Raw genomic sequence first — 23,178 nt, 5'->3', positions numbered from 1 at the left:
TGCTGTTGTACTACGAGCATCTTATTTGAGTTAAATGAAAATGTGTGCATTAAGGATTGATGTTATTTAAAACATATTCACATGATTATTCTGTCATTTACTATTCATTTTCCTAGAATAGATACTATAATTCATTAGCTTCAAATACTGGCTAAAGTTTAGTAAGTCATTTTGCTTTAAGACAGTGTAGCATGAGGAAAGAGCACTCTGCCAAGGGACCTGACCCCTCACAGCTTCATCTTCTGTAAAGTCAAATTATAAAAGAGTGAGAGAGAAAAAGGGAAAGCGCATGGACCATAAAAAATGTTATTCAACTGAACCATGTGAACTTGTCAATATTTGACCATTTTTTGAAGTGGCAGATTTGTTGGTTTAACATCATAGTTTCTTTTTTTCTAATATTCTTTCCAGTTATAAAAGTCAACCTAATTATACATTTTTCAATTTAAAATATAAATATAGAAAATCCACTAATTATAGTTATTCTGTCCAAAAGATAAATAGACTGCAAAAAAAAAAAGTACTTGATAACATGACTCACAGTTGTAGGCCACTTGTAAGTATATTGTATATTGTATCCTAGTCTATCACAGTAGTCAATTCCTATCCTCTTCATTCACCTGCCCTCTCACCTTCCCAAGACAAGAGCCTAACTTCATCAGGAGCAGAGAAATTAAATGATTTATAATTAATTTATGATATCCGGTTCTACTTTTCCAAAATTTTAATAGCTTTGAAATTTATAATCCAAGGTATATTCCTGGTCTATGGCTAACTCTCAGAGATACCAATATATAATAATCAAAGAGATGATAATTCAAACAAATCAGATAATCCCCTTTTTTCTAATCTTGAAACACCTTGTCCCTACAATTCATACAGACAAGTTGAAAAACCACTCTCAATAAATATATGTCAAGTTTCACTAGTTATTGGTAAGCTATTGGGCCACAGCATATGATATCTTGATGAAGCAGGAGTTATTCCAGGTTTAACAGAGAGGAGAAAAGAGGATGAGTAGAAGGAAGAATAAAAATGAGAGTGAAAATGTTAGTCTCTCAGTCATGTCCAGCTCTTTGCAACCCTGTGGACTGTAGCCCGCCAGGCTCCTCTGTTTATGAATTCTCAGGCAACAATACTGGAGTGGGTTGCCATTTCCTTCTCCAAGGGAAGAATACCCATGGGCTAGACTGGCATCTGTCTTCAGGAGCAGAGGTGAGACCCTTATGCCAGATGGGTGAGTGTGGAGTACAATGAGAGAGGAGAGAGAGCCCAAGCATGAAGAAAGAAAACCCTCAAACTTTATAGTTTCTCACTGAGTTGGAGAATTCAAACATGGACATGGCTTGGAGTGGGAATGGGGGCTAGGATAGGATGATGAGTTACAGCTTTCAAAGTTCAGAATGGAAAAAGAAAGTTTAGATTTCCCAAAAGTCTAAATGAAATAAATGTCCATGAAAGCCTGGGTCAGTTGTATACAGATATACAGTGCTATATCTATATACAATCACTGAATCAAACCTTCCTTGTCTGAGGGGAAGTTTGATACCTCTTTTAATGACCAGTAGGTCATGCTAATAGTATTATCTTACTCAAAGTTTACTTATTCAACAACCTCAAACAAAGTTCTTTCGAGACGCCATATTATTGTCATGAATTCCATGCACTAAATCTCATGCCTTTTACTCATAAGAGAGACTTATTTCTTACTTGGAGTCTTTGGTCTAGTTTTCCAGATCATCGAGGGGAAAGCCTCTGGATCCAAGCACATTGTAGGAAGCAAGAAGTCATAACCAACAGCTTTGCTGTTCAGGAAGAAAGAGAAACATCTTTTAAAAGAAAGAAACAAAATTCAAAAAGTACTATTCAATTTAGAATACTGTTTCCCAATGGAATCTTTTAAAATATTTTTTTTTAAGAGTTCCTTACTCTTCAAGTTTCAGAGCCACTTCAGAGTCTATCCTTTGTTTCAGAATTTCACAATGTTCTCAGCATATTAAGAACCTGAAAAATCTTACATTTCTCAACATACTTAACCATACAACCATCTTGACCAGCAACATCAATTAGCTATTTCCACAAAATACACTTAGGGAAATTTCTTTCATGGAAGCAACTAATTGGCTTTATTCCAAACTGTTCACATTCATAATTATTATCATAAGTCACTAAGAATGGGTTAGGGTATGTTTATTTCTCTGAATTCTTTATAATTTCTTCCCAAAAAAGGCCACAAAAAGTAAAGAGGAGACATTTTTGTTATGGTTAAAATGAAGTCAGTCAGTCAGTTCAGTTGCTCAGTTGTGTCCGACTCTTTGCGACCCCAGGGACTGCAGCACCCCAGGCCTCCCTGTCCATCACCAACTCCCAGAGTTTACTCAAACTCATATCCATTGAATCGGTGATGCAATCCAACCATCTCATCCTCTGTCGTCCCCTTCTCCTCTCGCCTTCAATCTTTACCAGTATCAGGGTCTTTTCAAATGAGTCAGCTCTTCGCCATCAGGTGGCCAAAGTATTGGAGTTTCAGCTTCAACATCAGTCCTTCCAATGAACACCCAGGACTGATCTCCTTTAGGATGGACTGTTTGGATCTCCTTGCAGTCCAAGGGACTCTCAAGAGTCTTCTCCAACACCACAGTTCAAAGGCATCAATTCTTCGGTGCTTGGCTTTCTTTATAGTCCAACTCTCACATCCATACATGACTACTGAAAAAACCATAGCTTTGACCAGATAGACCTTTATTGGCAAAGTAATGTCTCTGCTTTTTAATATGCTGTCTAGGTTGGTCATAACTTTTCTTCCAAAGAGTAAGTGTCTTTTAATTTCATGGCTGCAGTCACCATCTGCATGAAGTATGGGACCCTTAAAAAAAAAAGTATTTGGAAATTTCACTAAAGCATTCCCAACAAGGCTAAATGTGTTACCATTTTCTATAGTTGATCTCTTTTGGTGGTTGAAAATCAAAACATCAGAGGGGATTGGGGAAAGGTGGGCAGGGGGGTAGGTGGTTCAGTATTATGTAATTCTTAGTGTTTTGAGAATGATAAAATATATTTGAAAAACATTTTTTATAATACTGTTAGGTTAGAAGACAACCAAAACTAATTTTTTAAATGTGTATGGTTTTATATGCCAGAATTTCACTGCATATCTTTATCCATTTGCTTTGTTCATAATCTATATAGTTCAGCTGCTGCTGCTGCTGCTAAGTCACTTCAGTCATGTCCGACTCTGTGTGATCCCACAGACGGCAGCCACCAGGCTCCCCTGTCCCTGGAATTCTCCAGGCAAGAGTACTGGAGTGGGTTGCCATTTCCTTCTCCAAAGCATGAAAGTGAAAAGTGAAAGTGAAGTCGCTCAGTCGTGTCTGACTCTTAGTGACCCTATGGACTGCAGCCTACCAGGCTCCTCCATCCATGGGATTTTCCAGGCAAAGTACTGGAGTGGGGTGCCATTGCCTTCTCCGATATAGTTCAGCACAGATACCTAATTAGAGATTGAGTAAATACTTTTTGAAAATCAAAAAAATGTTTTGTATACTAAGTAAAACATGAAAAGCAATAAAGACAAATTAAGTTCATTGAGCTGGCTCTAACTTCCATAATTTGAATAAAGTGAAAATAGCATCAATTAGGTACCCATAGTATGTCATTTTTAGCACACAACCACCCTGCAAGGTATCTATTGTTGACAGAAGCTAAATCATTTATTTGAGCTTCTTCCATTATACCATGCTGATTCTACTGAAGCAAATTTTACTGATAGCAACCTGTTTATCACATTTTCTACTTATCGATTTGGAAAATATGTATTCAGTGTCGACGATGTACAAAATATTGTGCCAAGCAATGTAAACAATGTAATAGGGATTTGTAACTAAGTTTCTGCCCGGGAAGTAGACATGTCTGAAATTACCTAGAGCAGATAATGGAGGAAGAGAGACGGGGGAAAAGCTGACTTCAAACACATAATAAAATCCATTCCCAATATCTCCTCTTTTAACAGCAAGCTCTCTACAAAAACAGAAACCAACCTGGCTACAAGTACTACCTGAAACTGAAAGGTTGATTTTTCAGTTTCTTTTGTGGTAAGGTAAAAGACATACAGTGTAGGTTGTTGGGAAACTGCTTTCAAATAGGGAATTCATTTGTTAGAAATATGCATTCAACATATTTGATAAGAAGAAACAGGCATTCTAAAATCAAAGCAGATAAATAAGTAAATATCTTCAGGATTACTATGTATTATCAGTCATGCCAGAATTTCTATACAAATAATAGACAAAGTCTTCAGTTTAGTCTTTTCTATTTTGCCTTGTCTTTTTTTGAGCCTGAACTCATGAAACATGCAAGCTGCAGCACATGAGTACATTTAAGACAGAAGAGAAATTCTTATTTATGTTTTAGTCTATCAAGATTTTTTAATACTATAATAAAAGCCACCGAGACATCAAACTTTCTCATATTTAAAAAGTGCAGTGTAAAATTTTCATTGGAGCTCTCTAAGAATTAAAGGTCTGTAGTTCAGATTTTTGATAGAAAGAAAAATTTTTCAAATGACTTGTCATACAGTCAGTGTAGTGTTGATTATACAGTATGAGCCACCAGGGAAGCCCCCATACTCAGCCCTAAATATATCTTAATATTTAATGAGATTAAAATTCTGCAATGGGAAATAATTCAAGGTAGTTAATGTGAAACATAATTGTAATTACCTAAGATACCCACTATTTTGTCTCTTAATGTCTGGCTTTCAGGATTAGACAACATGAAGTCCAATAACACTAATAAGATTGCCGTATATTTTCATTTTCCTTCATCCTAAGAGTCATACACATTCAAAAGTACACTATATTAATGTAAAGAATCTGCCTGCAATGTGGGAGACCTGGGTTTGATCTCTGGGTTGGGAAGATTCCCTGCAGGAGGACATGGCAACCCACTCCAGTATTCTTGCTTGGAGAATCCCCCTGGACAGAGGTGTCTGGCAGGCTACAGACCATGGGGTCACAAAGAGTCAAATATGACTGAGTAACTAAGAACAAAAGCAATGTATATCTAATACATAAGATATATGTGTACTGGCGTTTTAAATCTTTGTCCCTTGAAGGGGAGTTTAAATCAACTTGAAATCATATAACAAATTTCTAATCCCATTTCTCCTTTGGATTCTAAGAAGAGTCATGCTGTCCTTCTTATTGGATAATCCCACCAATTTTGTGGCCAAACCTTCTCAGAAACTAGTTTTTAAATATAAAGCTTTGAATAATAAGAATACAATGAAATTCATGGAGAATTACAGCACCCTCTGGAAAATGTCTATGGCATAAACATCCATAATTTAGCCACTTAATAAAACATTTACCAGAAGGAAATCAAAGATAAATTCGGAAAGGAACAAGAGGATGAAATCCAGAAACTGAGTATGTTTTACAGTAAATTGATAAGCTATAATTGCAAAGCTCTATTTTTGTTAGAATTGCAAATATTATGTTCATTAACCCTCTGTCTTTTCATGTCTAAATCATGCAAAGGAGCAATTTAAAAACATTTTGTGGCACAGATGCTAACTGGAATTAAAATAAGGAAGGATACCTTCTGGAAATAATGTTGCTATAGTAAAATGATCCTTTATACTTCAAATCAGTTAAAATCAGAAATCAATGAATTATGTATTCTTGAAGCATAAAATTTTCTGAGTGTCTTTTCTTTTGTAGATTGTTTTCTTTTTAACTTCATTTTTACTTAATAAACCATACAGTTAAGTTGCAATTTCCTCAAAATTGGATATATTTTATTATAATCCATGATAGTCTGTATTTATATAAAACATACTGCTACTGCTAAGTCACTTCAGTTGTGTTCGACTCTGTGCGACCCCATAGACGGCAGCCCACCAGGCTCCCCCATCCCTGGCATTCTCCAGGCAAGAACACTGGAGTGGGTTGCCATTTCCTTCTCCAATGCATGAAAGTGAAAAGTGAAAGTGAAGTCCCTCAGTCGTGTCCGACCCTCAGCGACCCCATGGACTGCAGCCTTCCAGGCTCCTCCATCCATGGGGTTTTCCAGGCAAGAGTACTGGAGTGGGATGCCATTGCCTTCTCCGTATATAAAACATATATGTAGACAAATTTGACAACATATTTTAAAGATTCATTAGTTTATTAATAGGATTTGTTCTTCAAATTGTCTTTTGTATTTATATTATATATATTCAAAATATCAAATGCATAAATGTAGATTATATGCATTTACATTTCAAAGCATTATCAGATTTATACTCTGCAATTAAATGGAATAGTATCCTCCTTTATTTCCTCAGCTCTTCTTCTAATCACACACATGAAACAGCCACAAGACTTTTCTAACTGAAATATTGTGATTCTTCTAAACTTCATATGGATTGGAAAAGTCCCACATACATGTAGTAACATAACTGTCTGATTCCCTGTCTGAACCATCCAAGATGTAAGCCAGATAGCCATAATAACTTTAACAAATACAATATAATTTTTTTTGGCTCATCTAACAATGGAAGAAGAAAGTTCTCTACAACTGAGATTTTATGTTTTCCTTCCATTCAAACCCCTCTATTCTTGCCTCTCCTGGCATCATGCCTACCTTAATGTTCCATATCAAGAAAAAGCTCAATTAATCTTAAGAAGTGAATTCACTGAATGAGTCTGTGACACTCAATGAACCTAAAAACATTTGTTTCAACCTCACAACACCCAGTGAAATGAATTGTGTCAAGATACAGAGTCATGACATAAATTCCCATCTAGACACTAGCTGTGTGAGCTTGGATATTTCATGTAATCTCATTGATCCTCACAATTTTCATCTAAAAAATTGCTAAGAAAAAAAAAAACAAAATAAAAGTTAAAAATTGCTAAGATTAAAATAGTTCCTTCCTCTGACATTTTGCCCTTCTGTTCTTTTTACTATTCTTGTTAATGAAAATTGTATTTCTGAAATTCAAGAAAGTAATAGTGAAGTAATATTAATAGTAGTAGCTAACATTTATTGATTGTTTATAGTGTGCCAGGCCTTGTCCTTAAGCAGTTGATATATGTTAACTCATTTAATCTTTAATAAACTTTCTAAAATAGTTTGCTTTCTGATCTTTCAGAATCCTTTTGGTAATGTGAAGCCATTCCCAGGAAGTCTCTAGCTGTGGTCTTTTAAATAGGCCCCTTGAGATTCACCAAAGTTCTGGCTTAGAGCCAAAACATTTCTGGGGACTAGAATTACAGGTAGAGTCCTAGTGTTTGTTTGACTCAATGATCTAATTTATCAACTTGCTTATTTCCTACTGGGAAATCAGCTCTTTGTGTTTCCAACTATATAACTATCATTTATATAGTTACAAAGCATGTACTTTGTACTTACAAAGCATAAAAACTAAAAGCTGATGCTTTAAAGCAGTTATTAAAAGCTAAATTTATACAAGGAGTTGCCCTAGCCTTGAATCAGAACCTGGATGGTGGGTCTGAACATCTTGAAGCCTGATTTATTGGAAACTGACCCAGATTCCATACCAGAGTTCATCTAGCTACGTGTTTTTCCCTGCTGTTTCCTCTGTGAGGCAGAAAACTGAAGCCACTAGAAAATACTTGATCACCTTGGATTTCCTGCTGCCTTTATGAGCCCTCTACCTTGATCCCCATCAGGACAACCCTTTCCAGTTCTCCTCCTGCCAGTTTTCCTGTTCCTTCCACTCAGTGCACCTGTATCTTCTTCCTTTAGTTCAACCACCTAGTCAGCTTTCTGTCATCCTCTGGCATAAAAGACTGGGCCCTCTTTCACTTTTCCCTCCCTCACTTAAGACAGATTTACCTAGATGCCCAGATCCATGGGATCGAAAAGAGTCGAACATGACTTAGCAACAGAGCAAGAACAACAAGGTCAACAACAAACACTGTCTTTCAGTTCTGCTCCTTGAATCCAAAGCTACGGCCAATCCTGCTCCCCTCTCTAGATTTTCCTTCTTTCACAATGCTCCCTTTTAAACTTATTTTCTAGTAATTCTCTCAGCAAGAAATAATAAGAAGGAATATTATAGTATCAGATGATTAAGCCCTAGTTTAGCTGTGTAACCCTAACCTAATGCCTGTTACTAAAGGGCCACTCTGACCTCCTTCCTGAACCCCAGTCTTTTATTTCTAAATGTATGATTAACATTTCCTTGCATGTGTTGCCAGTACCACAAATTCTGTTGTTTTCCTGACTAAGCCAGCTGCTTCTCCGAGATTTCCATTTTCTGTTAACGGCATCATAATTTGATTTTTCATTTATTTCTTATGCCCTTATCCAATCAGACGCCTAAAAGTTTTCTCCTTTTTAATGTTCCCTTTCAGGTCTCACTGCCCTAGCAGACAGACTCACTTAGTCTTTCTACTTTTGAGATGGTTCACATGTAACTACAACAACAACAATTAAGCCAGAGTTAAAAATTAAAACTATAAGAATGAAAGATTCAGCATTTCTTTAAATTCTAATTTAGGACAAAGTGTTATTCTTACAAGTACTCAAGTTAGATTAAACCTGTTAGGAATCTGAATGAGAATTATAGCTTTGAAACCATGATGTACTAGGCATCACTGCAGTTTCCCTTGACTTCAACATTCCTTACTTGCCAAAGCCACTTCTCTTATTTGAGATTCTGCATAAATTGAAAATAAAGAAGTGGAAAACTGGTGTAAAAAAAAAATTGCAGTAGGAGATAAGATAGCAACTATTTTAAGGATAAAATGTTGGTTAATTTATCATGATCAATGAAATAGCAGTTCAAATCACTGGGAGCAAGTGTAGTGTTACTATTTCAGTAAAGTATTGCAAGAAATAATAAGAAGGAATATTCTAGTACCAGATGATTCAGCCCTAGTTTAGCTGTGTGACCTCAGGCATGTTGCTTAACCTCTCTGAGGTGTAACTCTTTCATTTATAAAAATAACAAAACTAGCCTAGATCACCCAGAAATTTATTCATTTCTGAATGGGATTGAGAACCACTGATAGAAATAATGAATATATTTGCCTTTAACAATGAGGGAAATAGAAATTATCTTTTTAATATTAAAATGTTTAAATTAAGAACTTTTCAGTGAGTCAAAATAATATTTAACTATACCATATGTTTTGTTTTACACAAGTGAAGCATTTGACAGAGTTGGTCGGTTTATCAGTTCAATTCAGTTACTCAGTCGTGTCTGACTCTTTGCAACCCCATGGACTGCAGCACGCGAGGCTTCCCTGTCCATCACCAACTCCTGGAGCTTGTTCAAACTCATGTCCATCATGTCGGTGATGTCATCCAACCTTCTCATCCTCTGTCATCCCCTACTCTCCCCTTCAATCTTTCCCAGCATCAGGGTCTTGTCCAGTGAGTCAGTTCTTTACATCAGGTGGCCAAAGGATTAGAGTTTCAGCTTCAGCATCAGTCCTTCCAGTGAATATTCAGGACTTTAGGATTGACTGGTTGGATCTCTGCAGTCCAAGGGACTCTCAAGAGTCTTCCCCAACACCACAGTTCAAAAGCATCAATTCTTCAGTGCTCAGCTTTCTATATATCAGTGATTATATGACAAAAATGGTCCTGTGAACACTTCTAAACCACATCAACAGAGTTCCTGCAAAAAACAAAATAAATCAGAACAAGAACAAAATAACTATTATGTTTCAAGTGTATCTGTGTAGTACTTACTAGTGTTTCTCTGTGATTTGCTTAGTGGCTATAAGATTATGGCATCTGGTCCCATCACTTCATGGGAAATAGATGGGGAAACGGTGGAAACAGTGTCAGACTTTATTTTTGGGGGCTCCAAAATCACTGCAGATGGTGATTGCAGCCATGAAATTAAAAGACGATTACTCCTTGGAAGGAAAGTTATGACCAACCTAGATAGCATATTGAAAAGCAGAGATATTACCTTGCCAACAAAGGTCCATATAGTCAAGGCTATGGTTTTTCCAGTAGTCATGTACGGATGTGAGAGTTGGACTATAAAGAAAGCTGAGCACTGAAGAATTGATGCTTTTGAACTGTGGTGTTGGAGAAGACTCTAGAGAGCCCCTTGGAATGCAAGGAGATCCAACCAGTCTATCCTAAAGGAGATCAGTCCTGGGTGTTCATTGGAAGGACTGAGGCTGAAGCTGAAACTCCAATACTTTGGCCACCTCATGCGAAGAGTTGACTCATTGGAAAAGACTCTGATGCTGGGAGGGATTGGGGGCAGGAGGAGAAGGGGATGACAGAGGATTAGGTGGCTGGATGGCATCACCAACTCGATGGACATGAGTTTGAGTGAACTCCGGGAGTTGGTGATGGACAGGGATGCCTGGCATGCTGCAATTCATGGGGTTGCAAAGAGTCGGACATGACTGAGCAACTGAACTGAACTGAACTGAACTAGCATTATACTAGGACAATCATAAGTAGGATATACTAGATAATTGATAAGTATTTGTTGAATTAATAAATTGAGTTGAAACTGGGTGAAATTAATTAGTTGTTTCCATAGTTACAATTCTGGTGTGAAGTTTAAAAACACGTGACTTTTGGTTGCTCATACTCTCTTGAATCTTATTATTAGAGACAACAACAATGTGATAAACAAGTACCTTGCATTGATGACCCTGTTTTATTTGTGTGTTTACAGGCCAATGGACATAGTTTTGTACATATGGAACACGAAAAAGCTGTATTACTACTGAAGAGTTTCCAGAACACAGTAGACCTAGTTATTCAACGTGAGCTTACTGTCTAAATATTTTTTATAAATAGTGAAGATACGTCTAGCCAGACCTAATGTTCAAATAAATTTATACATAGAAACAAATTTTGCCAATTGCTGGACCAATGGCAAACATTAGTGCCAAATGTATAATACTATAATGTTAGCACTGATCATCCTTAAAAATGTTAACTATATAAATATGATGTTCATGTGGTTATGTATTAGTTTTAATTGTCAGCCTCTGGCTGTGCATTGGTGCAGTTTTAGTTTTGATTTTGTTTTTTTTTTTAATTGAATAAGTTTCTTCTCAAAGTGGATTTCATATAATTTCGGAGCACGGAAGCACACACAAGCTCTTTATGAATTCTGCTCTCCATCAGAAACACTGCCTCAAAATTGTATATGCCTTTATATAGAAAATACAAATATAAAGAATTGTAATTCCCATAAAATATTTCTAGCACAAAGTATATGTTGGCATATAAACAAAAAGAATATAGAGAAAAAAACAATATTTTCATAAATTAAACATCTCGGATTGAGAAAGAAAATATATCTTAAAATAAGACTTTACTATATTGAATCTTTTTCAATAAAAATTACAAGATAATGCCTTATGAAAGTAACTGTACATATGGTATAAAGTGTTTATATTTGGTTCCATATTCATTTGCTAAATTCTCATAACACAGAGTGAAATATTTCATCAGTTAGCCATTTACCTCTGGGACCTGAATAAAAGATAGAACAACCTAATTTGTTCAATGCCTTTAGCTAATTACAATACAGACAGAGTTAAGAAACAGACTAAAGGTCATTGTAGATAAATCTTTTTCACCACAAATGTAAGCAGTGAATGATGGGTGGCAGCAAGGTGTTGCTTTATTTCTTTCAAGTTTATGTTGATTATAAACTGTAGCCCTGTGATTTCTTTACTTGTAAATGTGGAATTTATTTGTGTGTTGCTTTATCCAATTTGCTACTTTTAAATCATTTTAAATGAGTTTGGGGTATTGATAAAATTTATCATTAAGAAAGACTTGTTAGAAAGTTATGGGGGTGATAAAATAAACTTTGGTATTTAAATATGAAACTTCAAATATAATTTCTCAGAGCCATGGTCTATCTGTATTACTAATTTCCATGCCCACCTTGGAGGGCAAAGTAGAGAAAATATCTTTTTTCCCCCAAAAGTTGCAAAGTACATATAATCTTAAATTCTGTCTCACTGAAGAGAAAGATGAGCATCATTAATATAGAATTAGTTATTTTTACATTGGAACTGTTTTCCTTTACAAATGATCAAAATCCATTTTATAACCCTTTAAAACTGTTTCTTTTATGTATTAGTCATTCATTTGATTAAAATATTAATTTCACATTCCAGAATAATTTCCCAGAGTTGGTTATATGCATTCTCTCTCATATTTTGACATAGCTCTCTTTTTTTAAATATATATAATGAATTTACTTTACATGCCAGTGTTTCAAATATTTTGTTACGATTTTCACAACGGTATCATATATTGATGTCACCAAAGCTCTGAGAGTAATATTTGTAAGTTAACTGTTTTATGGGGGACATTGAAAATATTGTATTTTTGTAGGGTCTATTAAAATGAGTGTCACTTATTAGAAGTACAGTGGTATTTTTTTGGCAATAGAATTTGTCACTTGAAGGCAAATGATACTTCACTTTATAGATGATGCACTAATTTTGATGTTGCTTTATGTCAGGGTGACATTAAACTATGATTTTATAGGCTTTGATATTTAGCAAATGATTAAATGATTGGCCTATTTAATATGCTTCCCAGAAGTAACTTTTAAATGCATTTTAATATATTGACAATTTCTGATGAGAAATGTCTTCAGAGCCTAATTTTTTCTTTGCCAAAAACTCACACCAAACTACCATACCAGCCGCTATATTAGGATGATCATCAGTAGTCAAGATCGAGGCCCTCACTGTCTTCCCAAGATCACTTAAAGGAGAAACAAGCTCATGGGTGTAGTTTGGTAGCCATGAAGCAGCTCAGTCACCCCATTAGTTTTGTTAATCTTTCATGGGATAATTGGGAGAAGAGCCAGATAAAGGACTTCCCAAGTCTTTTTTCCTTATGTCAGGTTTCCGCATCAAACACAGGGTCTCAGGAGATGTTTCTGAGGCCAAGTGGAGAGAACCATGATCTAGTAAACCCTCTGCCACTCCTGATGTGACAGACAACACTGTCTTGGGCCATGCTTTACTCCTTCCTGTTCTCAGGAAATGAGAAAAAGAAAAAAGGGACCCCTGACCAACTGGAAATGAAGCTGATGTGCAAAGCACCTCATTGTCAATTGTACTGCCATGCTGCATACTGAAAAAAGGCAGGTAATAATGAAAAGAGGTATTTTTTTTTAGGTTGACTGAAAAAAATCATTGATCACTTACGGGGGAAGAGTCTTATTGATTCCATGGGTGACCAAAACCAATAATACACAAATTTGTGGTATTGGTTTTTTTGGAAGGACTGGCTTTGCTGTTTGAATTAGCATCTGGTTTATGCTAACAAAAAAGAACAAGCAAAAGTTAAGGGTGTCCCTTTAAAAAAGAAAAATCAACAGCCACAAAAAAGGCAGTGGAATTCATGTGACTCCAATAGACTCACCTTGGTCTTTGATTTTTATTAGGATCTTTCTGCTGAGAAAGCTGTCTTATACCTGACATGAGTAAGACATAATGGGAGGGAATGAGAAAAGTATTAGGTGAAAAGAATAAGCACTGAAAATTACTAGTAGAATTGTTGCAGATTTTGCAAGCCAAATAGAAATTAGTGGACTTTTTTTTTTTACTATTTACATGGCTTATCATACATTGTCACCAAAGCTCTCTTATGATAATTCTAGCTTACCAGACAACACAAGCTACCTGAACAAACATAACACTTTCAAAATATAAGGATCTTTTTGACAAGAAATATTGAAAGTCAGTATAACATACAAATATTTATATCATGATAATTTATTGCTTATTGAAATCTATCACATATATGTGTCCCAGTTAATAAGAACTGTAATTATATAGACGTCAAATAATCTGGGCCTAATGTTGGATTACCTCCTTCAGGATGGAAAGCAGTTTTAAAGAGAGAGTGACAAATCAGGATTGATTAGTTCTTAACCTTAAAGATGATTCCACATATATCACTAATATAATTACTTATTAGAAGCAGGACTGAGATATGTTTTAATAGGTGAGCTAAAGAGAGGGAGTATTCAAAGGAAGGAAAATTTTGAAAAAGTTAATTTTATATATTCATACATGAAAAGTATCTGAATTTGGCAAAATGACTGATGAAGGAAAACATTTTACTTTTAATCACAAAGTCGATTTAATAGCTCCACCACAATTTAAAGCCTTGGAAAACAGTGTGTGTTTGCCAACTTGCCTTTCTATTGACTTTTAATGCTGTCCTCAGTAAATCTCTGCCCCTTGTTGGCACACAGATCAAGAGTCTATTCTGACAACTTCACACCTGGCAAAGGGCACCACAGCATAACCAGATGAAAAACCATGTTGGCAGAGGACCACCACTCTAAGTCTTTGGTAAATTCAATCAACATCTTTGGCTGATTCCTGATACACTGACCAAATAACAGGTTTTTTGAAACACTGGGTCAGTAAAAAGTTATGCACATAATAAAATCTAATCAGTTAAGAAGACAGGTCCTTTATGTAGTATCAAGGAAAACAAGGTTGAGTTTTCCTCTCACAGAAATGCTAAATCATTCTGAGGCTTAATAAAATGTTCAAACGCTGGGTTGGTGATGTGCCCTCTCTTTTGGTTGTATTAGTGTTACCTGATCATCTGGGAATTGTGAGGAAATCTTCAATCTGCATGAACTTTTTTCCTTAGTAATACACCCAGAAAAGCATCCTGGCTTGGCCCAGAGTATTGCCCCCATCACTCTCAGCACAACCATCCCTTGAGTATACATTACAGTGAGAAAGTAGAGTGTGGGCTGTGGAAAAATAAATGTGCAACAAAGAAAGCATGTAGGTCAATATTACAGGAGATCCCAGTCATCACCTCTCCAAGGCATCCTTTCAACCTCATTTGGTCTAAACTCTTCAGAGAATGTTTTTTGAAACACTCTACCATATGAAACTAAGGCAGATACAATCAAGTTTTCTAGTTATATTCTGAACCTTCTGGGGTTGTTTTTGGTTCTAGAATGCAAAACTGACCTGTCTTCCTCACTGCTGTTGCTGCTATAGATCCATACCTCCAATTCCCCACGACGTTCCAAGGGCAGATGACTGCTTCTGTCCTGCTGACACAAGGATAAGAGGCCCCCTTAGAGTTCTGTTTGGAGACCCCTGACTATCAACTAATGGTTCCAGCTTCCGGTTTGGGAGGAAATTTCTTGGGTGATCCAGGAACCTAGTGTAGTAGCATTAACCAAGGCTCAAAGGTGGAGCATGGATCATGTCTCTGACAGCATCAAACAAAGCTCGTGTGCAAGGGTGAAGCTGGCAGGTCTTCAATAGAACTGTTTCCACTTCTGTTTTTGAAATGTTGGATTTTACTACGTTGAGGACACTCTCTGAGGCTCCCAGCTGATTGTCATGGGGACAGGTTACAATCGTCCTCACCTTTGACACTGTCTGCAAGAGAATGATTGGGAAATACTGTCCTGTGATAGTATAAACTCCATGATTTTAACTTTGGAGAATTCAAAGATTTCTGATAAATGGAGGGAGAAAGTCCACTCTAAGTTTTGAATAAAGAGGGTAAATGAAAACCTAGGAATTTTATTAAAGCCTTGGGCTTTTAACTTTTGATTATCATAATCTTCTCTGAGAGCAGTTCTTTAGGAAGTAAAGAGAGAAAAACAGAGAAGGAAAATAATTCACCGGCCCTATCTTTAGAAGCATTATTTTATCTAGTAGCTTTTTCTCTGTTGGATTTTGATGTGTAACAGTGAGCTCTTACTTTGCAACAACTCGATGAGCACTGAACGAGATAAGAAGTAGACGTGGATGTAAAGCAGGCACACAGATGAGAAGGTTATCTCTACAGCCACATCAACCTCCCCTAATTTTCCTGGGCTGCATAACTCACTTTTCTTGGCCTAATTTTGCATTTTGTTAATAACAGCACCTCAGAGTAGAAGATTGTGAAATTCAAGCAGTGTTTATGTAGAAAGCAGTGGAATCCTGTGACTCTGCAGGTGAAAGTCTTATCCCTTTTTCTGTGGGTGGGGAGGCTTTTAAAATATTTCATTCTTTAAGCTAGTGTAACTTTTAATGTGTGTAGGAAAGGATGTTGAGGGGAAAAGTTAAATGAATCATCCAATCTTTCTCTACTTTTGAAAAAGTATATTTTTTCTCAAATCTATCCCTGTTACACAATTGTATTATTTGTGTCAGCTTTTTTTTCCCCCTTCTTCAAAATAACTGGATGAGTAAGCAGCCTAAAAATAGTCCAGTAACTCTATACCTAGAGTAAAACATCTTAGTACAGAGGCTTACTTTCATCAGCAAACTCTGTAATTCCTCCATAGGAGAACTGTAGCTGAATCTCAGATGCCTAAGGTATGTCATTCATAAATTCAAAACATTCAGGGACAGTTTATTGAGGAATATAACAGAAACATTAAATGTGATGTTAACAAATATTTGTTGAGCATCAGCTATATAGCAGGCACTACGAGGGCTGTAACATGGTCTCCTCTGCACAGAATCTCACAATCAAGGGAAAAGATGGGAGAACTTCCCGATCAAGGAGAGTACACGGCCATATGGTGAGTCCCTGTGCCCCTGCCCTCAGCCCATGCGTTGCAAAAGGAAGCAGCATCCTTATCTAGTCAAATCTCTGAGGTTTGAGCAGGTTACATGTGGAGCTATAAATAGGTCTTCCTACTGGGTTCTGTGGTCTTTGGGAGGTTATATGAATATTTCCCAAGACTTAGGACAATATTTGAGAGGCTAAAAGTGGCAAGAGTGGATGCCTTACTGGACAAGATAAATAGCAACTGTAATCCTTTGAATCTGTGAAAGAAAATTTCACCAATTTGTTCCAGAGAAGAGAGAGACTATTAGAAAAAATGATATCCTTCAACCTGGCTCTGCACTGTGCCTGTATGTCACTGACATGATGGAAGAAAGAGATAGAAGCTGTATTTTTAAAGGCTTGATGTGTTTGATTGAAGAGATTCTTCTATGCTTAATGTCCCCAAAGGATCCCTTCTATGACCACTGCTTCTTACAGGCCATCAAAAAGCATGAGTCCAGAGGATCAATATTAGAATCACTCATGACCCACAGGGAAATGCAATGAGTTGAATATTCATTCAGCTGGCTGCATGTCATGTTTATTTACCTCACTTACTTCAGTGAGGTGAAAAGTATTTTACTGAGTGCTGTTCAGACTAGCCCATGAAAATACTGTTTGCATTAAGTAGGATCAGACATTCACATATTGTGGACATCTGTTTATTCTTTCAAGAAAAGTTTGATTATTTGAATCTAGAAATTACTTGTTTTTCTTCATTCAATCTGTGCATATGCAGTGTTTTATTTTTTTTAATAATTTTATTGAGGTAGAATTTGTCCCCAGGTTTTTTTTTTGGGGGGGGGGCGGTTATTGTTATTGTCTTTTTTTTGACTGCACCATGTGGCATGTGGGATTTAAATTCCCAGACCAGAGATCAAACCTGAGCCCCCTGCAGTGGGAGGTAAAAGTCTTAACCACTAGACCACCAGGGAAGCCCCCATACCAGTGTTTTGGACACCTAACATCTTTACCTTTCACTGAGTACTTTCTGATCTCAGCCTTTGCCCACAATGGTCCCTCTATTGAAATGTCTTCCTCTCCCCGTTCTCTTTGTAAAGTATCAAAATTATATGCAGCCTTCAGGATCCAGTTCAAAGATTACCACCATGAAAATTTCCCTAGTATTATATTGGAAGAAGTTTCTCTCCCTAATATTAATACCATCATATTAATTTTTGTAGGTTTTATAGTACTTATTACATTCTATCTTCAGTCATAGAGGTTTGATATACCTTTGTTCTTTCCTCTCTTATCACCTGGATGCTTCTTGGGAGGATCAGACAATACTTAAAAGAGGCATTCTAGACTGAAGGCACATCTGGTTTTGCTTTCTATGTATCCTTAGGGCCTGTAGAGTGTCAGAAGCAAAGCAGGTGCTCAATAAATATTTGTTCAGTGATTAAGTGGATGATAGGCCTGGCACATAAACACATTTACTGGATTAAACAAGAAGTTGATGTTCAATTTACATAACAACTTTAAACCATGAAACGTTCACTTTCTCAATTCATTCTTTTCTTTCTTCAATTCTCCCTTTTAACCCAATCTTCCTCTCCTCCTCAGCATTTCTTCTAAGACCTTTTAGGTTCTCGTGCTATGTTTCAACTGGAGAAGGCAATGGCACCCCACTCCAGTACTGTTGCCTGGAAAATCCCACGGACAGAGGAGCCTGGTGCGCTGCAGTCCATGGGATCTCTAGGAGTCGGACACGACTGAGCGACTTCACTTTCACTTTTCACTTTCATGCATTGGAGAAGGAAATGGCAACCCACTCCAGTGTTCTTGCCTGGAGACCCCCAGGGACGGGGGAGCCTGGTGGGCTGCTGTCTATGGGGTCACGCAGAGTTGGACACGACTGACGCGACTTAGCAGCAGCAGCTGTGTTTCAACAGTTGTATTTGATTTCCCTTTTATATTTTCTAAGGACCTTGTGATGTGCTTAGTCACTCAGTCGTATCTGACTCTGTTATCGCATGGACTGTAGCCTGCCAGGCTCCTCTGTCCATGGGGATTCTCCAGCAAGAATACTGGAGTGGGTTGCCATGCCCTCCTCCAGTGGATCTTCCCAACCCAGGGATCAAACCCAGGTCTCCCACAGTGCAGGCAGATTCTTTACTGTCTGGGCCACTAGGGAAGCCCATGAATATTAGAGTAAGTAGCTTATCTCTTCTCCAGGGGATCTTCCCAACCCCAGAATCAAACTATTGCAGGTGGATTCTTTACCAGCTGAAATACCAGGGAAGCTAAGGACCTTAAACACCGTCCAAAAAGTTTAAGAAACAACTTTTGTTCATTTAATTGGAGTACATCATATCAATCCTTTTGATTTCATTTGGGTCTTCTCTCCTTGGAAGAAGGCATGCAGATGGATGCCAGAAATCTCCCAGAGAAATGAGTGCAAAGGTTGAACTTATAGAGCCATGGTCTTGGTCTTAGAGTACTTTAGAGATAATCAAGCCCTGTTTCCACATTGTACCAGAGGCCCAAGACCTAGAGAGGGCAAGTGATTTTGTAAACCAAGGACACAAAAGTGCATGCTTAGAACTGGCTTTAGGTCCCTATTTAGGGTTATTCCGGCTCTACACTGTGACTTGGTAGATCACTTTATCAAGCTTTACAATTTGGAGAGTGGGCAGTAGTAAAAGAAGTTGTGATAGGGATGGCTAGGGAAAGGTAGTTGAGAAGCACAAATCCCTAACCCTATTTTAGCTCTAAAATTTAATGAAACCACTGCCTAACGCTGCCTGTTCTAGAATAAAGACAAGTCTGTCCACAGCTTTTAGCTATAGTTCAGCATAACAATATTTTCACACTGCATTTTGGATCCTTTCATGGGAATATTCCACTATCCTCATCCATAAAGCAAAATGTCATATACTCCAGAATTCTTGGGCTACTGCAAAAGCTTTAAAATTAACATAATTAACTGTGTACAGAGATCACAGAAAAGAGATTACCTTAATAAAACCACATGCCCCCTCCCAAACTTTTATAGAGATCAGAATCTGGCCTGCTGATCTCAAAGCAGAAAGAAAAGTATTTCTACTGCCATTGCTATTAGTTTCATTAGGTACTTTGTTTGTAGGGGCAAAAAAAAAAAATTGGAATTCAACCCCTAAGGGGAGGGGGGCGGGGTGGGGAATGTCTGTTAGGAGAACACTAGGTTGGTAAGCTCCTAACCAAAGTTCCTTTATTACCTCATAGGATCTTGCTTTCCTTACAAATAAAGCATTTCTTTCTTAGCTTTCTCTCAACAGTATTTCCCGTTTGGGTTTCTGTTTGGGTTTCATAGTAAATTGAATTACAGAATTCAATCAGTCTCAAACATTAAATCTATTTCTCATTACTGCTTGTTTATACTAATAATACTAATTATTCCATCTGCCTTTCCCTTTTTTTTTTTTTTTTGTGTGTGTCTGCCTTTTAATTTCTTTGTATGGGGAGAACTTGCTAACAGGCTGCGTAGGGCTTCTTTTAATGACATTTTGTATCTAGAAGCCATTAGTATATCCTGAAGGAAATTTCAAATCATTTTTTTTGATAGAAGGGTGCCTCAAACTGTCCAGCTTGGTCTTATAGCCCACTCTCTATGTATTTACATGAGGAAAAGAATGCCAATTTCTGTTTGAATAAAAATGAAGTGAAAATGAAAAGGGTAGTATTAATCGAGAGAGCAACATTATTTTAGACTAGCGAGTGGGTAAGAGTATTTCAGAAGAGCTGGAGTGCTGTATTTTAAGTAAGAGTTTCTAGAAAAGTGAGGAAAAGTAATAAAAGGCTGGATGAAAGGGAGAAATTAATGTTATTAGGGGAGTAAGAATGAGAAAGGGGAACGAATGGGGATGATAGAGAGGAACGGAAGGAATTGGACGGCAGAGATCAGACCCAGATTCAAACACAGCCTCATCTCTTGGTGACCACGCCCCCTTCAGACATCCCTGGAATTCCCTTCCTCTCCCTCCCTCTCTCCTCGCAGAAAGTGATGAAAAATAATGCATATATTAGAAATATGTTTCATTTCATCATTATTTATAACAAGTTATTCTTATAATGTGGTGGATAATTTTTTAGTCATGTTGAGTTCAGTTCTGTTCAGTCGTTCAGCCGTGTCCGACTCTGCGACCCCATGAATCACAGCGCGCCAGGCCTCCCTGTCCATCACGAACTCCCGGAGTTCACGCAAACTCACGCTTTGTAGGAATACGTATGCAATTCTGAAGAGTTGCCACTAGATGGAGCCCTTATATCTATAGTACAATTTTATGTATCTCAATCAGCAAGTCTGTAGCTTGGATAACCCCACTCTGGACAGCCCGTTTTTATACCAGTCCTGCTGATAGAACAATAAATAAGTGTTAATAAACTATTTCTAAAACTGTTAACACCCTTTTTCATACTCTTTTGAGAGAATTAGTTTGAAATAATGCTCTAAATTTAAACAATACAGGCAAAAGAGTAAAAGTTTTAAGCTTATTTTAATCAGTTTCTATATTTTTGACTACATCTCTCAGGTTTTACCGACCACCCAGGACCCAACCACAGAAAGAAAGAGTCTCTCTCTCAACTTCAAGTGAGTGTGTGATTTTAAATTCTGATATTCCAGTTCAGATTAATTATGACATCTGCCAGTTTAATTGTTCTTTAACCTCCTTTGGTTCTCCAAATATTTTGTAGAGGTATTTTAACAAGTTTCCTTCCTATATGCTCATTTCAAATATGTAGGAAGATATTTACCACAAATTATTTAAAATATGTATTTTTAGATGACCCCCTCCAAAACTTAAACATCAGGAATTAACTATACAGGCCTGGCATGCTGTAGTCCATGGGTTGCAAAGAGTTGGACACGACTGAGCAACTAAAGTAAACTGAAGTGAGCATAATCTTGATTATGTAAATCTAAAAGTAGTCCAAATCTAAATATGTGTATATACATATACAGCTTTATTTCCAGGTGACACCTGGTAGTATCAAGGTATCCAGCATAAATTCTTAATTTTTCATTTTATCTATGTGTAAAGAAATTAATATAATATTATAATCAGATTTGGGCTTTCCTGGTGGCTCAGTGGTATAGAATCTGCCTGCAGTGCAAAAGATGCAGGAGACATGAGTTCGATTCCTGGGTAGGGAAGATCCCCTGTGGGAGGAATTGGCAACCCACTCCAGTATTCTTGCCGGGAAAATCCCATGGACAGAGGAGCCTGGCGGGCTCTAGTCCATGCGGTCACAAAAAGTAAAATCCGACTGAGCGCATCATCAGATATTATGTATTATAAACCGAATACAGAATGTATTTCAAAACACATCTCATAAACTGATAATCAGATTCAAGGGGATGGTTTAAAATCTCCCCCAGCCTCCCTTCTTTCAACCAGAATGTCTGGGTGTTGAAGGCACAAAGCCCCTAGCAGCCTTGGTGACCTGTGTCCTCAAGCTATTTTGGTTCTTAGACATTTGGAATGTCAGGGCCTCTACTGGCTAGATCATTGTTTAAAAACCGAATGTTTCTGTTTACTTCTTCTAAGCTTATAATTATATCCTCACTCTCATGGCTTAGCGATGGCTTAGCCATCATCCTTGTTTGGTCCTCCTCTGTGCTAATTCCACCAAAGGCCTATTTATTCCTGTTTGTGGTATTTCTCTGCCAACCATTTAATCTTTGTTTCTTCTGAACCCAAGCAAAGGTAGAAAGAACACACAGTGTTCCTTCCCAAAGTCTATGTAAAACTATTTAATCCTCCAGTGTTTTCCTCCAAAGGAAACAGTTTCCCAACCCACTACTAATACAGTATGTTCTTAGCAAGTTCAGTCAACCTTCTTTGGGGGTTGGTGCTTTATATTAGGTTGGCCAAAAAGTTTGCTTGGATTTTTCCATCAGGTGTTATGGAAAAACCCAAACGAATTTTCTGGCCAACTCAATAACTTCTCTATGACCTGAAGCATGTTGATTTTAGTGCACCATCTTGGGTTTGCTTACCAAATGTGCTTTCTCTCTTTTCAGAAGAGAAAAATATCTCCTAAGCAAATTTAATTGTACACAACATGGCCACACATTTTAAAGCAAATACAGATGTTCACCATGGTTTCATTCTTTTTAATACAGCTTTTGCCTTGTTTTATTTGCTTTATTTTCTATTTCATCATCTTTTTTCCTCTCTTAGATTTCCAAGAGCTTTTCATGACAGTTTTGGCTGTGAAATCTGAACTAAATATTAGAACAAAAATTAGGAGAAATTTGTACTGAGAATGAGAAAAAAGTTACTTGAAAACTATTTCTGTACTCAAATAGTGTGGGGTTTTTTGTTTTGTTTATTAATGCTTGTGGTACTTTTTTATTTCTAGATTTTTTATATCAAATAGCACCTAAAGTATTTTCACATATAGAGTGTTTTAGGGTTAAAATACTTTAGTGTTTTAGTGCTAAAATACTTTAGCACCTAAAGTATTTTCACATATAGAGTATTTCCCTGGTGGCTCAGTGGTAAAGGATCTGCCTCCAATGCAGGAGACGCAGAAGATGTGGGTTCAATCCCTGGGTCAGGAAGATCCCCTGGAGGAGGAAATGGCAACCTACTCCAATATTTTTGCTTGAACAATACCATGGACTGAGGA

General features: G+C 37.1%; 1 protein-coding gene across 1 annotated transcript in view; it reads left to right on the top strand.

Annotated features, from left to right (window-relative positions):
- Nucleotides 1-19,646, top strand: part of LRRC7 (leucine rich repeat containing 7) — a 622,375-nt gene extending 602,729 nt beyond the window's left edge. The window contains exon 26 of the mRNA XM_061411605.1: nt 10,664-19,646. Coding sequence (XP_061267589.1) covers nt 10,664-10,771 — 108 coding nt within the window. The 3' untranslated portion in view covers nt 10,772-19,646. The remainder of the gene's footprint in view (nt 1-10,663) is intronic.
- Nucleotides 19,647-23,178: the final 3,532 nt, after the last annotated feature.

The sequence above is a fragment of the Bos javanicus genome, chromosome 3 (assembly GCF_032452875.1).
Source record: "Bos javanicus breed banteng chromosome 3, ARS-OSU_banteng_1.0, whole genome shotgun sequence".
NCBI classification, from domain to species: domain Eukaryota; kingdom Metazoa; phylum Chordata; class Mammalia; order Artiodactyla; family Bovidae; genus Bos; species Bos javanicus.
The sequence above is the reverse complement of the archived record's forward strand: the minus strand, read 5'-3'. Positions and strand labels throughout refer to the sequence as shown.